Source organism: Henckelia pumila, chromosome 2 (assembly GCF_033568475.1).
Source record: "Henckelia pumila isolate YLH828 chromosome 2, ASM3356847v2, whole genome shotgun sequence".
In the NCBI taxonomy this organism is placed as follows: domain Eukaryota; kingdom Viridiplantae; phylum Streptophyta; class Magnoliopsida; order Lamiales; family Gesneriaceae; genus Henckelia; species Henckelia pumila.
This window is the reverse complement of record NC_133121.1, coordinates 2260069-2272027: the sequence shown is the minus strand read 5'-3', so window position 1 is coordinate 2272027 and position 11959 is coordinate 2260069. Positions and strand designations below refer to the sequence as shown.

The window sequence follows — 11959 nt, the reverse complement described above, 5'->3', positions numbered from 1 at the left end:
ATTTAACAAAGTTTAAACTTTAAAATCTAAAAAACAACATATAATACATAAACATCAAATATATAGTTCAAAAAAAACATCAAATATATATATATATATATATAAACAAACAAAACCAAAATAAGCTCAAATACCACTAAAATAATATTTTTAAATAAATTCAAAACCAAATAAGAATAAAGGAAATAATTTTTTTTGAAGAATTAATGAAAAAATCGCATTAGAACTAAAATAATTTTAAAAATAAGCGAACCAATGGAAATGATTCTTGATAAGGCTTGACCTATTAACAAATTTTTGGCATCGTCCAGACTGGATTTGTGACTAGTTCATAGTCGAACTAATCGTCCCGATTCGGTTTTTAAACCGTTGGTTACAACACATGGAATCCATGTTGAGAACATGATTCACATTTGGGACAATGGTCAGGACGGATCTATGCAGGGGTTAGGTTGCGTTAGACTTTATGCATGTATATATATGTGTGTGTGTGTTTTTGTATGTATGGTCTAGAGTTTTTTTTTTAAAAAAAAAATTCGATCAACTTATCAATCTTCCAAATAAATGTATAGGTTGGGTTGGACTTAATTTTTATATGTTATTTTACCTAAGTTGACTATAGGTTATTTTTAACAATAGTTTGTCTCAAATATTAATCCAACTATGGAGATGTATTATATCATTGTTAAAACCTATTAAAAAGTTCATAAAAAGCAAAAAAAATATGTATGTCTTAGTTTTTTATGCATTTACTAAAAATATATACATTATGATATATCTTATTCCTTATTAATGTTAATCTCGAATCTTGATACATTAAGGGCATACTTGAAATTAGGAAATAAAGTAAAGAATGGAATGAACATTTTCATCTCATTCTTTATACTCATGTTTGATTTGACATTGAACGAGAATGTTCATTTCCATTGAAGGACTATTCTCATATTTCCATGTATTTTGGATGGAAATGACCATTTTCACCTCCTATATTCTATATTATGTAAAAAAAAATTCCATATTTAATTTATTTAAACTATTATTAATCTATAATAATAATAACAAAAACAATTTATTATAACATATATCACTAAATAATTATATAATTATTTTTTGTTATTATATAATGAATAATTATTTAATATTGATTATCAGTATTATGATTTATTTATTTATTTTATATTATATTATTATTATTTATAAAATTATTAATAAAAATATTATTATTTATTATAAATATATTATTATTATTTTGATAATAATAAAATAATAATTATAATTATTATAGTTATTTCTTATTATTATAATAATAATAAAATATTAATAATCATCAAAATATAGGTTTAGATTAGTTAAACTAAATAATAATAAATTTTAAATACTTCACATATCAACTATAATTATTATTTTTATAATAATAATAATAATAATAATAATAATAATAATAATAATAATAATGATGATGATGATGCGTTTGAATAGCTATTATTTTGTTATTTGTAGTCAAAAAATGATTTGATTATTAAAAATAATTTCATTCCGTTCATTTTCATTTCTTCCGGTACCAATCATTTCAATGAAATATAACTATCATTTTATTCATATTCTTATTTCATTTCAAAGTTTAATTCAATTCTCACTTTATTCATTTCAATATACCAATCATGCTCTAAATTTAAAGAATTTATTTTCACTAAAACTTTACAATTTGTATCTATTTCATCCCACCGAGATATAAAATCTCGATTTCATCTCTGACAGCAACGGTCAATAAGAACTCCTTTTTACATAACTAAAATCTCGTAGATAGAATCTGTCAATAAGAACTCTCCTTCGACATAAGTGAAATCTCGTGGGTAGAATGACTCTCAAATTGCCCTCCACACATGAATTTGATCTTGTTTGGAATATTCAAGTACCAAAGTTTGTGGTATAGGGAGGCTGAGGTCCGAAAACCACCATCACTTCCTTTCACACCAGTGCACGTTTCTAAACTAAAACATACCAATCTCACAATATACTCGTCATTAATTAACAGATCAGTAATGCCAAATGATTTATTTGTCCGTTACCAAAATCCACAATAATCCTTCTTAATTCATCACGAAATATAAGAGCTGCTTTAACCACATATCTTGAAATACAAAATGTGTGGATCGAAAACGGTGTGTAGAGGGGGGTAAATACATACTTTAAAAATATTTTGAGCTACAATATTCGGTTCTTGAAATATTGAGCACCCGATGAATTAAATCGAGTTTTTTGGCATAAATACAAGAACCGATTAAATTACCGATTAAATACGAAAGATTATGCCAAAATACAAGAACCGATTAAAATACACTCGGAATAATCTTTCGTAGAAACCGATTAAATATTTTGTAAGTCATTTGAAAACAATGCAAGTTGAAATAATGAAAACGGTTTGGTTGAAGCATTTTATCAAACATTTTATATGCTATTAATAATACATAAAATGTTTCAATAATGCATCTTAAAAATCAGTAGCAAAAGTAAATTAAATGTGATAGATAGACTCGTATTTGTTTATGGATGTTCGGAGATTTCAAATACTCCTACGTCACCCCTTCTTTCTCCTTGGAAGGATAGTACTAAAAAACTTTGATTTATACAAAACATTTATACAAACTCACTCCAAGACTAGGACTTACCCATTGCCTATCTTAGAACTCATAGTCACATTTGATTGTAGGCCGCAACCTCACAATCCGTATATTGTTTAACTTCTTTATGCCAAGACTACAAACACAATTTTTAGCGTTTTTGTGTTAAGACTCTCACTCATCTAATCTATGAAATACATCTCTCTTGTATATTTGAGTGAGTGGGTTGTAAAGAACTTGACTGGAAAAACTCAAGAAATCTGTTGATGTGTTCTTCACACCTTGAACTTGCTCTCAACTAGCTGGTAAATCTTGTTTAGACGCCCATGCTTTGAATCTCCTTCAAAAGCTTGTGTTAGATACTCAAGATGTTGTATTTATAGGCTCCAAGAGTGATATAACCGTTAGACACATAAATAGAGTCGTTAGAAGATTTTGTACTGTTTCTGGAGTGCTAAACCGATCAAATAACTCGGAGATCGACTGATCGAATACCCTGACATGATCAATTGATATGTGGGCAAAATGATGAATACAAAAGTTGTGTCTCTTGATCTTATATTTCCAACGACACAAGAATAACTCAATTCGGAGTTTATATGCAAAAGTTATACTCGAAATAGTAGAGCTGCTCAAAATCCAGTTTAACAAAAAATTAGTTGAGTGCATATGGTCAGTTTAGTATTATATATCTTGATTCGTTGATTTTTGAGCAAAGTGACAAACATGAAAGTTGTAGCATTTTCTCTTAGCTTTCCACAAAATCAAGAATCACTCCATTTCGGGTTTATATGAGGGAGATGTGCTTGAAATACCAAAATGTGCAATAAATTCAGCTCTGCAGAATTTCAGTTCTTCACCAGAAACTTCAATGCAGTTTAGCAGCTCCTTATGCTCCGATTCAAACTTCAACTTGTGAATATCATTGTCTTAGATTTCCAACGTATGATGAATCGTTCCATTTGAATAATCGAGCTGCAAGATATGCCAAAATACAAGAACTGCTCGAAGTAAACTGATGATGTGTTCTTGCTCGACTGATGCAATTCAGTTTGGTGTTGCGACGTCAGTTTGATCTAGATAACATCCATTTTTGCTCAACTGACGTGATATACTGTTTATTCCAAATTGAGTATTCTATGTATTCGTTTTGGCAGCTAATCATTTTCATCAATGATCTGTGAGATATTATCGAAATACTGGATCTCGTCATAAATTCAGTTTAGCTAATTACGAGTTTTGGCTTCCATTTTGAGTTGACAACTTCACACTATAGTAAATATTTAGAAACACAATAACAAGTTTTGTTGTCATCAAAATAAATATTGTTTGTGTCAGGGGCGGCCCTGCCCCAGGGCGGGCAGGGTGCATGCCCAGGGCCCCACTTTGGGTGGGGCCCCAAATTTAAAAAATTTATAAATGTATATTATAAATATTATATATTAATGTATTTTAATTAATTTTTATTATATTATAGTAACTATTTAAAAACTTGAAGAATATTTATACATCGTCAACAACAAAGCTATCACCCAAATTAATATGTTCAATTGTCGCTTTGTTCATCACCTCTCAATTTGATGTTATTTGTCGTCGACCATCACTTTTCACGTTCTTGACATTGATTTTTATAGCTTGACGTTCAACCAATTTTCTCTTAACCTCTGTGTGCGTTAAAAATTTGAATTATGAATCGTTCAATTTATTTTTAATTTAATGTTATATTTTAATATTTATAGTTAATTTCATGTCGTGGTTGAAAATTATGGATTGAAGGTAAAAATTTCGAAACTTATTTTTAAAAATTGGGACTTTTTTTAATTTATCTTTAATGACTAAATTAACTGCTTTTAAATTAAATTAACACTTAAATTGTGAGTTTTGATAGTTCAATGTGATTTTTTTGGGATCATAATTATATTCACAAAATATTATGACAATTTTGTATAGCTCGATTATATTTGATTTTTTAAATGAAATTTGATATTTACATTCTATTTTGTGTTACATACACTCAAATTCATGTGTAGAATGAAGTGCAAATTTATTTACAAATGGAGTACAAATAACCAAAAATAGAGTGTAAATATCAACTTTGTTTTAAAATTAATGTAAGAAACTTTTCCTCTAATCTTCGCCTTGGGCCTCAATTTTCCTTGGACTGCCCCTGGTTTGTGTTCCAATACCCAACATAAATGTAGTGTTTAGGAGAGCTTCTGCAAGCTTCACTTCTCAACTTTTCATTCGCAAAATTTTGTGAAGAAAAAATTGAGAAGTGCTTCTTATAATCTTTTTCAAACACTGTCAAAGATTTGCTGGCCAAAACCTTTGCAAAACAATTCTCATCCCCACAAGATGATACACCAAAGAGTATTCTTTTATATTTTATTAATAATAATTTAGAAAAATGAAAAAAAAAAAAAACAGCCCAGATCCCCTGCAATGATTTCAAAGTAAAAAAAATAAAAAAAATAAAAAAATCAAATGAAGCAAAACATGTAATATCTAGCAATTTTATGTGAAGTAATCAAAATATTAATTTATAGGATATATTTATATTCATGGACCATGATTATATTCTATTTAGCTGACATCGATTATCGATATGTATTTAACATAACTTTGAATTTAATAGTTTATATTTAGATTAGATCATACGCAAACAATTCGAAGGATGGATAATATTTAGCAAAAACGTAATGAGGTCGTGCAGGCTGTGACATGTGGAATATAAAAAACAATATCATGCTGTTTTTTTAAGGTTCATATTAACGTTCGTTCATATCTATCTAATTTGGATTTTAAAACTTGATGATTTAAGTGTAACAAATAATCATTTTTAGCTAATTATCTTTATAATTGAGAAATTACATTGATAGCATTTACTTCCCTAAAAATAATATATGAAATCATCATTTAAAATATTACAAAAAAATAAATAGAAATTTTAAATACTTTAAGATATATTTAATACATTTCATTTGATTTTAATTAATATATAAAAAATCCATTTAAAAATTATAAAACGTGAATAAACATTCAAAACGTGATAACAAAATATTTCGCTCAATTCGTATTTACGAAAAATTACAAGCTACCTTTTAAAGTTTCATCTCAATGATATCTAATTAAGAGTAAATATTAATAATATAGGTAGTTTTTAAAAAGCCAATAAACATGATGTATATCGATAAATATTTCATCATTAAATACAGTGTCAGAACAGTGTATTTAAAATTATTAGTAATAATACATGTATAACAAATTTTATACATCAAATTTTACAACATAATACAAAATTTAATAAATATATAAAAATCTCACGATAAATTGAATAAAAAATTTCGCAATAATATAGCAAAAATCACAATATAATTGTTGAAAATATCGTTATACACCATATTTATTATACCTTTAACATTATTCTGAAATTATCATCCCATTACCTCATATATCTAAGTTATCATCTCATTACCCCGTTTCCTATTTATAGTTTAGCTTAGATTATTATATATTTATTAGTTTGTTATTTTAATCAATAAATCAAACTCAAATCTTAGCCAGAGTGTCAGGGTTATGGCCATCACCTGTAGAACATTCTCCCAACGTCTGCGTATTATTGCTCTTAATTTAGATTAATGAGTACGTCTATCATTTCTTTAAATAATTAATAATATCTCTATCACTTATTTGAAATTTTAAAAAAACAAATTAAATTAGTAATAACGCTATCATTTCTTTAAAATAATATTAAAAAAAACAGTGTTAGCACCCCAAGTAGGTATAGCAAACGACCTCATGATATGGATTTTTGATTTGGGAAAATATCAAAATACTACAAAAAATAATATTTTCTATGTGAATTATCATAGAATCAGATATAATTCCATAAATTAAAAAAATACTAACATTTTTAAAAAAACTCTAGTAAAACTAACTCACGGATTAATTTTATGATATGATAATTACATTCATAAAAAATCATTACTTCAAAAATACTTTTTTCTTATAAATATGAGTGGGATGAACCCATTTGATAAATTTATCGTGAAATCGTTGAGACAAATTCTAAAATTTTAAATACTTAAAAAAAATAAACATTGCTACGGTGGGAAGAGATAACTAGAGCATCACATTATAAATTGGGGATTCGAAGAAATTTTATAATAAATGATATTAAAGTAGTGTTTGGGAGAGTTTCTTAGAATCACTTCTCAGCTTTTTCGTTAACAAAAATATGAAATTTTATTAACGAAAAACTGAGAAATACTTTCTAAAAGCTCTTTCAAACATTACCTAAGTCAAATTAATTTTCTTGAAAATTAATTGTTTAAGTGTATTTGAAAAAAAAATTAAATTAACTAAAACTTAAAAAATTTTAGTTTAGAATATTGAACCTTTGGAAGAAGCATAGGTGTTGCTAAACTTTTGTAAAGATAAGTACGTCACTGTAGACATTGGAACCGTATCAGAAATCGCCTTTCACCAGAAAACAACACCTCGCCATTTATTCCTGGCGCTCCCACGTCATCGCTTCCTTGTCTCTATTATAAAGGCCTCTCTACTCTGCACCCCTCCAATTCTCACACATTCTCTTTCTGTACATTTCGAGGCAGCTGAATTCTAGCCGCTAGGTGCCGGTGGCGGTTGGCGGTGTTTCCTGGATTGAATGGCGGTTGAACATAGATGTTGTACCACGGATTTCTTCGTTTATATCGCGATAGTAATTTTTCTGGTTCTGTTTGCGGGGATGATGTCCGGGCTCACTCTGGGGTTGATGTCGTTGAGTCTCGTTGATCTTGAAGTTCTGGAGAAATCTGGAACTCCGAAGGATAGGAAACATGCTGGTAACGCTTTTGTTAGCTTTGTTGTTGTTTTTTTTTTAAAAGTAAAAAATTCCTGTTTATTTCTTGTTTTTAATGCTCGATGCGCTTTTCGTGATTACCTTGTTCGATTGAATTTGGTGTACGATATTATTGTAAATTTGCAACGAGGCGTGTAGATTCACGTGTGAGCATGGTTCCTCGCCGAGCTATGTTCCACCATCTTTGATTTTTAAGAAAAAATAATTAAAATGGAAAATATTTGATGTGCATGATATCAATCAAAAACGACGTTATAGTATTTCACCTGTTTCGGTTGTTGCGTCAGCTACCATTCCCATTCCAGAACTCGCTGCTGAACTTCTGTGTATGGTGTTTGATTTGCTTTTGCTTTTGTTTTGTATTGTTTTTGTTTTTTCCCCACGTAACTCTGTTTTTAAAGTAGTTTTTTATGGTTCTTTTATGGTGTAAAAATGGCAAATGATGTTTGACCGCTAAGGGATGTGTGTGTGTTTAGGTTGCTTAAGCAATTGATTTTCCAACAAGAAGTAGGCCGGTTTTCCGAAAATTAAGATGGAGTTAAATGGTGTGATACTGTGATATCAACATAGAGACGGAAGTTTTTGAATGCTTATATGTTAAGGTAATGTTTGGTAGTGTTTTGGAATATTGTAACGGAATATGATGTATATTTAATTTTAGTTTCCGAAAAGATGTTTTCATTTTTCACTGTAATATTTATTATTGATGATGAATGCATTGATATAATACTTTTAGAATATTTCAGTTAATGATTAAAAAAGAATTGAGAATAATATTCATGTTGAAAATATGAAGTTAAAAATTGCTTTTGAAATATTGTCATGGAGATCACGGGGGATGTGATATATTTAAAGTTTGTTTTGGGAGAATGTAAATATTTTTTAAAACACTTCCAGGCATTGACTTATTTATTTAATGAGTTTGCTAATCATCTGGTTTTATGCTGTATTTTCTTTCGGATTCTTCATTGTGATTTGGTAATGATGCATAGTTTCATTCGGTTCTTACAGCAAAAATATTACCTGTTGTCAAGAATCAGCATTTATTGCTTTGTACCCTTCTTATCTGCAATGCTGCTGCAATGGAGGTACATAAAGCTTTAGAGTTGTTAGCCAAATGTGATTTTAATGGGGCGTTGGATCGTTTTATGTTTGAGATTTTTTTTGCCTTTTAGGCGCTTCCTATTTTCCTGGATGGCTTGGTTTCAGCTTGGGGCGCAATCCTGATTTCTGTAACTTTAATACTTCTATTTGGCGAGGTAAGAAATTTCCTCGCTGTAAGTGCTCCGAGGCCTTTCATCCCAGTGAGAAAATTACAATCCATGATTCCGTCTGGAGGAAAAATTTAGCAGTGGCATTTTCATTTTGTCTTTTCATCACTCCCTTTAAAGGCTAGATTTGAGGTCTTGTATGAGTCATCTCAAGGATTGGGTTTACAATTCTTAATGCGGAGATAACTGTACGTCAAGGATGGCAGCAAATGATCTGCTAAAAAATGAGGGAAAAACTTCAATCTGCTAAATCTATTGCTGGATTTTTATCAGTGCATTCTTATTATCTCCATTGTTCAATCACATAGGAACCTGGTAGTCGATTGATAAGATTGAGCAAAAAGAACTTATTTCTTTCTGTATCGTCAGATTATCCCACAATCCATTTGCTCTAGACATGGACTTGCTATCGGCGCTACAGTTGCTCCAGTAGTTCGCTTGCTTGTCTTGATATGTTTTCCAGTTGCGTATCCAATTAGCAAGGTAAATGTTTTCATCCAGGTTGTCTCTATGCTCGCCGGCTTGCAGAATGTTGTCAACTTGTTTCAGCAATTTAGCACCTTTTACACTATGTTTCTCTATTTTCTAGTTGTTAGACTTGTTGCTGGGCCATGGGAATAAAGCTCTATTTCGACGCGCTGAATTGAAAACACTTGTTAATTTACATGGAAATGAGGTATGCGTGATAAAAATCTGTAGTTTTTTTTTTTTTCTTTTTTGCGTTTTTACTGCATCCACTTTCAGGTAATCAATGATTTAACTTATTTTTTTAACTTTGTGATCTGGGGCCTTTAGCGTTCCTGCATTGATGCCCTAATTCGACTTGTTTGGTTCGAACATGCAGGCAGGTAAGGGTGGAGAACTTACACACGATGAGACAACAATTATTGCAGGGGCACTGGAACTCGTGGAGAAAACAGCTGCTGATGCCATGACCCCGATATCCGATATTTTTGCAATTGATATAAATGCGAAGCTTGATAGGTTTTGACACTGACAAATATTTCCGCTACTTGAATTTCTGTCAAGTCTGTAATACTAAGAACAGTTTCGTTATTTGTTGATATTTAGGTTCTTGATGAATCAAATTTTGGAAAAAGGACATAGCCGAATCCCGGTCTACTATGAACAACCTACTAATATTGTTGGACTTGTTCTGGTACATACTATCTTCACTAACCACTTATACCACTACTTCGAGATTGTTTTTTTAATGTTCCGGTTGATGCATATAGTTACCTGATTGTTGTTCTTTTCCTTGTTTGACCTGTAGGCTAAAAACTTGCTTACCGTTCATGCAGAGGATGAAGTCCCAGTGAAGAGTGTCACTGTTCGCAAAATCCCAAGGTCTGTAGGCGATCTGAAACTTTGTAATTGGTCATGGAATGGTCTGAAAATTGAACACGGTGAAAATCAATAATTATATGCTCCAACAAATTTGTTTTGGAAACTAGGACAAGCATTTGTTTCTTTAATGATCTCTGAATGTAATGCATACCTGCACTTATCTATGCAAAAAACACTCAAATTATAAACATTCTAATTCAGAGAAAAATATTGCTGACATCTATTTTGGGTTTCTCTCTTTTTCTTGTGTGCTCTCTTTTAAATTTTTATTGTTTCAACTTATGGAAAAGAAGACGGTGCTTAATTTTGGCATATCTTTGGGAAAAATTTGCCATGCGTTGTTCTTTCAAATGCATTACTTGATTGTTTTAATCTCCATTGATCCTTCATATGCCGAGGTATTTGGAAAATATAACACGAGTGCTTCAAGTTGCATATCAACAGACCTTACGGCGATCATATACCGTTCCAACTTCGATATAAATGATGACTACTCTTGAGAATTTGTTACTGTTTCAGGGTCCCAGAAACCATGCCACTATACGACATTTTGAATGAATTCCAGAAGGGCCATAGTCATATGGCTGTTGTGATAAGACCGAGTTCTAAAGCCATGGACCAGCCTGCTACCTCAATACCCATGGATCGTAAGTTAATTTATGTTTACTGGAAGAACATAGAGGGCATAATCTAACTACCACTTCATACAATTGCTTACATGTAGAATCAGTCGTGGATGTGAGGGTAGACATTGATGGTGAAAAGCTTTCAAAGGAGAATAAGAACGCTAAGGTCCCAATACCACTGCAGAAATGGAAGAGTTTCCCAAACAGAGGGAACAATTCATTTAAGGGTACTCCTAGGGCTAGGAGCAAAAAATGGACCAGAAACATGTACTCTGATATCCTGCAAATAGATGGAATGCCACTGCCTATGCTCTCTGAAGAAGGGGAAGCAGTTGGAATCATAACCATGGAAGATGTCATCGAAGAGCTTTTGCAGGTGAAATCGATTAACCCCTGTTTTGAAAACCCGGACTTATGAAGTCACTAATTTTGTAATTTCAATTGCAGGAAGAGATATTTGATGAAACTGATTATCATGTTGAAGATTCATGACATTTGGTTTCTGGCTTACTGGTGTGAAACACAAGACTGGTAAGTATTATTTCATAGTGCCAGTAAATTGTGGCCTGTTTTACAAGGTTAAGTAGTTTTCAGAACTCTTGTTTCTTGTTATGATGGCAATAGCATAAGTCTAAGCTGGGAATGTGTTTTTGGTAAAATCAGACATTAAACCGAATTCCCACCAGATTCCTTTAGGAAGCTATTTGGTTAGCTATGATGAAGACCAGATGGCGCTGTCTCCATGTAACATGATGCAGTATTCAATAGAAAAATTGCGAGTGATATATTTTGTTTCTAATAATAATAATAGCTGATGTTGTAATTTACTAATTTGTAGACTTAAATAGATGAGTGAAAATTTTGAATTAGCAACCTTTGCGTGTGTGCAAGTGCAACACTAACAACCTACTTTTGGTAATTGCTTTCCTCTTGAATACACAAACAAATTTCCGTTTTCGAAAAACGGAAAAACAAATCTATGTGGATTCCTTCGGTTAATCGTTATCATCTCTTTCTTTTTTTCAGAAGAATAATGCTAGAGGTACAACAAATATCGTGTACAACAATATTGAAAACAATTATATTGTGAAGTTTGTTATTATATCATATGTATATGAGATTTTGATAAATGAAATTTTTGTTTTGAATTTTGTGTTGTATAAATTGATGTACAAATTTCGTTGTATTGTAGCATTATTTTAAAAAAAAAACGTGAGTACGAGTCATACG

General features: G+C 30.7%; 1 protein-coding gene and 1 long non-coding RNA gene across 5 annotated transcripts; one reads left to right on the top strand and one right to left on the bottom strand.

Moving 5' to 3' along the window:
- Positions 1-6069: 6069 nt before the first annotated feature.
- Positions 6070-11705, top strand: LOC140879936 (DUF21 domain-containing protein At4g33700-like). 4 transcript variants are annotated; one of them, XM_073283924.1, is made up of 13 exons: positions 7330-7468; positions 7962-8087; positions 8497-8573; positions 8661-8744; positions 9126-9239; positions 9346-9432; positions 9601-9740; positions 9828-9915; positions 10030-10103; positions 10623-10750; positions 10828-11105; positions 11177-11260; positions 11393-11705. In XM_073283924.1, exons 3-12 carry the CDS (start codon positions 8568-8570, stop codon positions 11219-11221), a joined length of 1044 nt encoding a protein of 347 aa, XP_073140025.1. In that variant the 5' UTR covers positions 7330-7468; positions 7962-8087; positions 8497-8567; the 3' UTR covers positions 11222-11260; positions 11393-11705. The 4 variants fall into 4 exon arrangements, with proteins under 4 accessions (XP_073140023.1, XP_073140025.1, XP_073140026.1 ...); XM_073283922.1 differs by lacking the exon at positions 7962-8087 and having other exon boundaries at positions 6070-7468; XM_073283925.1 differs by lacking the exons at positions 7330-7468; positions 7962-8087 and adding an exon at positions 8137-8175.
- LOC140879937 (uncharacterized) lies at positions 7331-7945 on the bottom strand. The gene is made up of 3 exons (XR_012149556.1): positions 7752-7945; positions 7567-7667; positions 7331-7465 (listed from the first exon to the last, which is right to left on the bottom strand). It is a non-coding gene; the product is annotated as an uncharacterized lncRNA (long non-coding RNA).
- Positions 11706-11959: the final 254 nt, after the last annotated feature.

What these genes read in the sequence shown, in the direction of transcription:
- LOC140879936 (XM_073283922.1), top strand. Translation starts at nt 7,291, where the DNA reads ATGGCGGTTGAACATAGATGTTGTACCACGGATTTCTTCGTTTATATC. An exon ending in GAAGGATAGGAAACATGCTG is followed by an intron (nt 7,469 to 8,496) that starts GTAACGCTTTTG and finishes CGGTTCTTACAG; the next exon opens with CAAAAATATTACCTGTTGTC. An exon ending in TTAATTTACATGGAAATGAG is followed by an intron (nt 9,433 to 9,600) that starts GTATGCGTGATA and finishes TCGAACATGCAG; the next exon opens with GCAGGTAAGGGTGGAGAACT.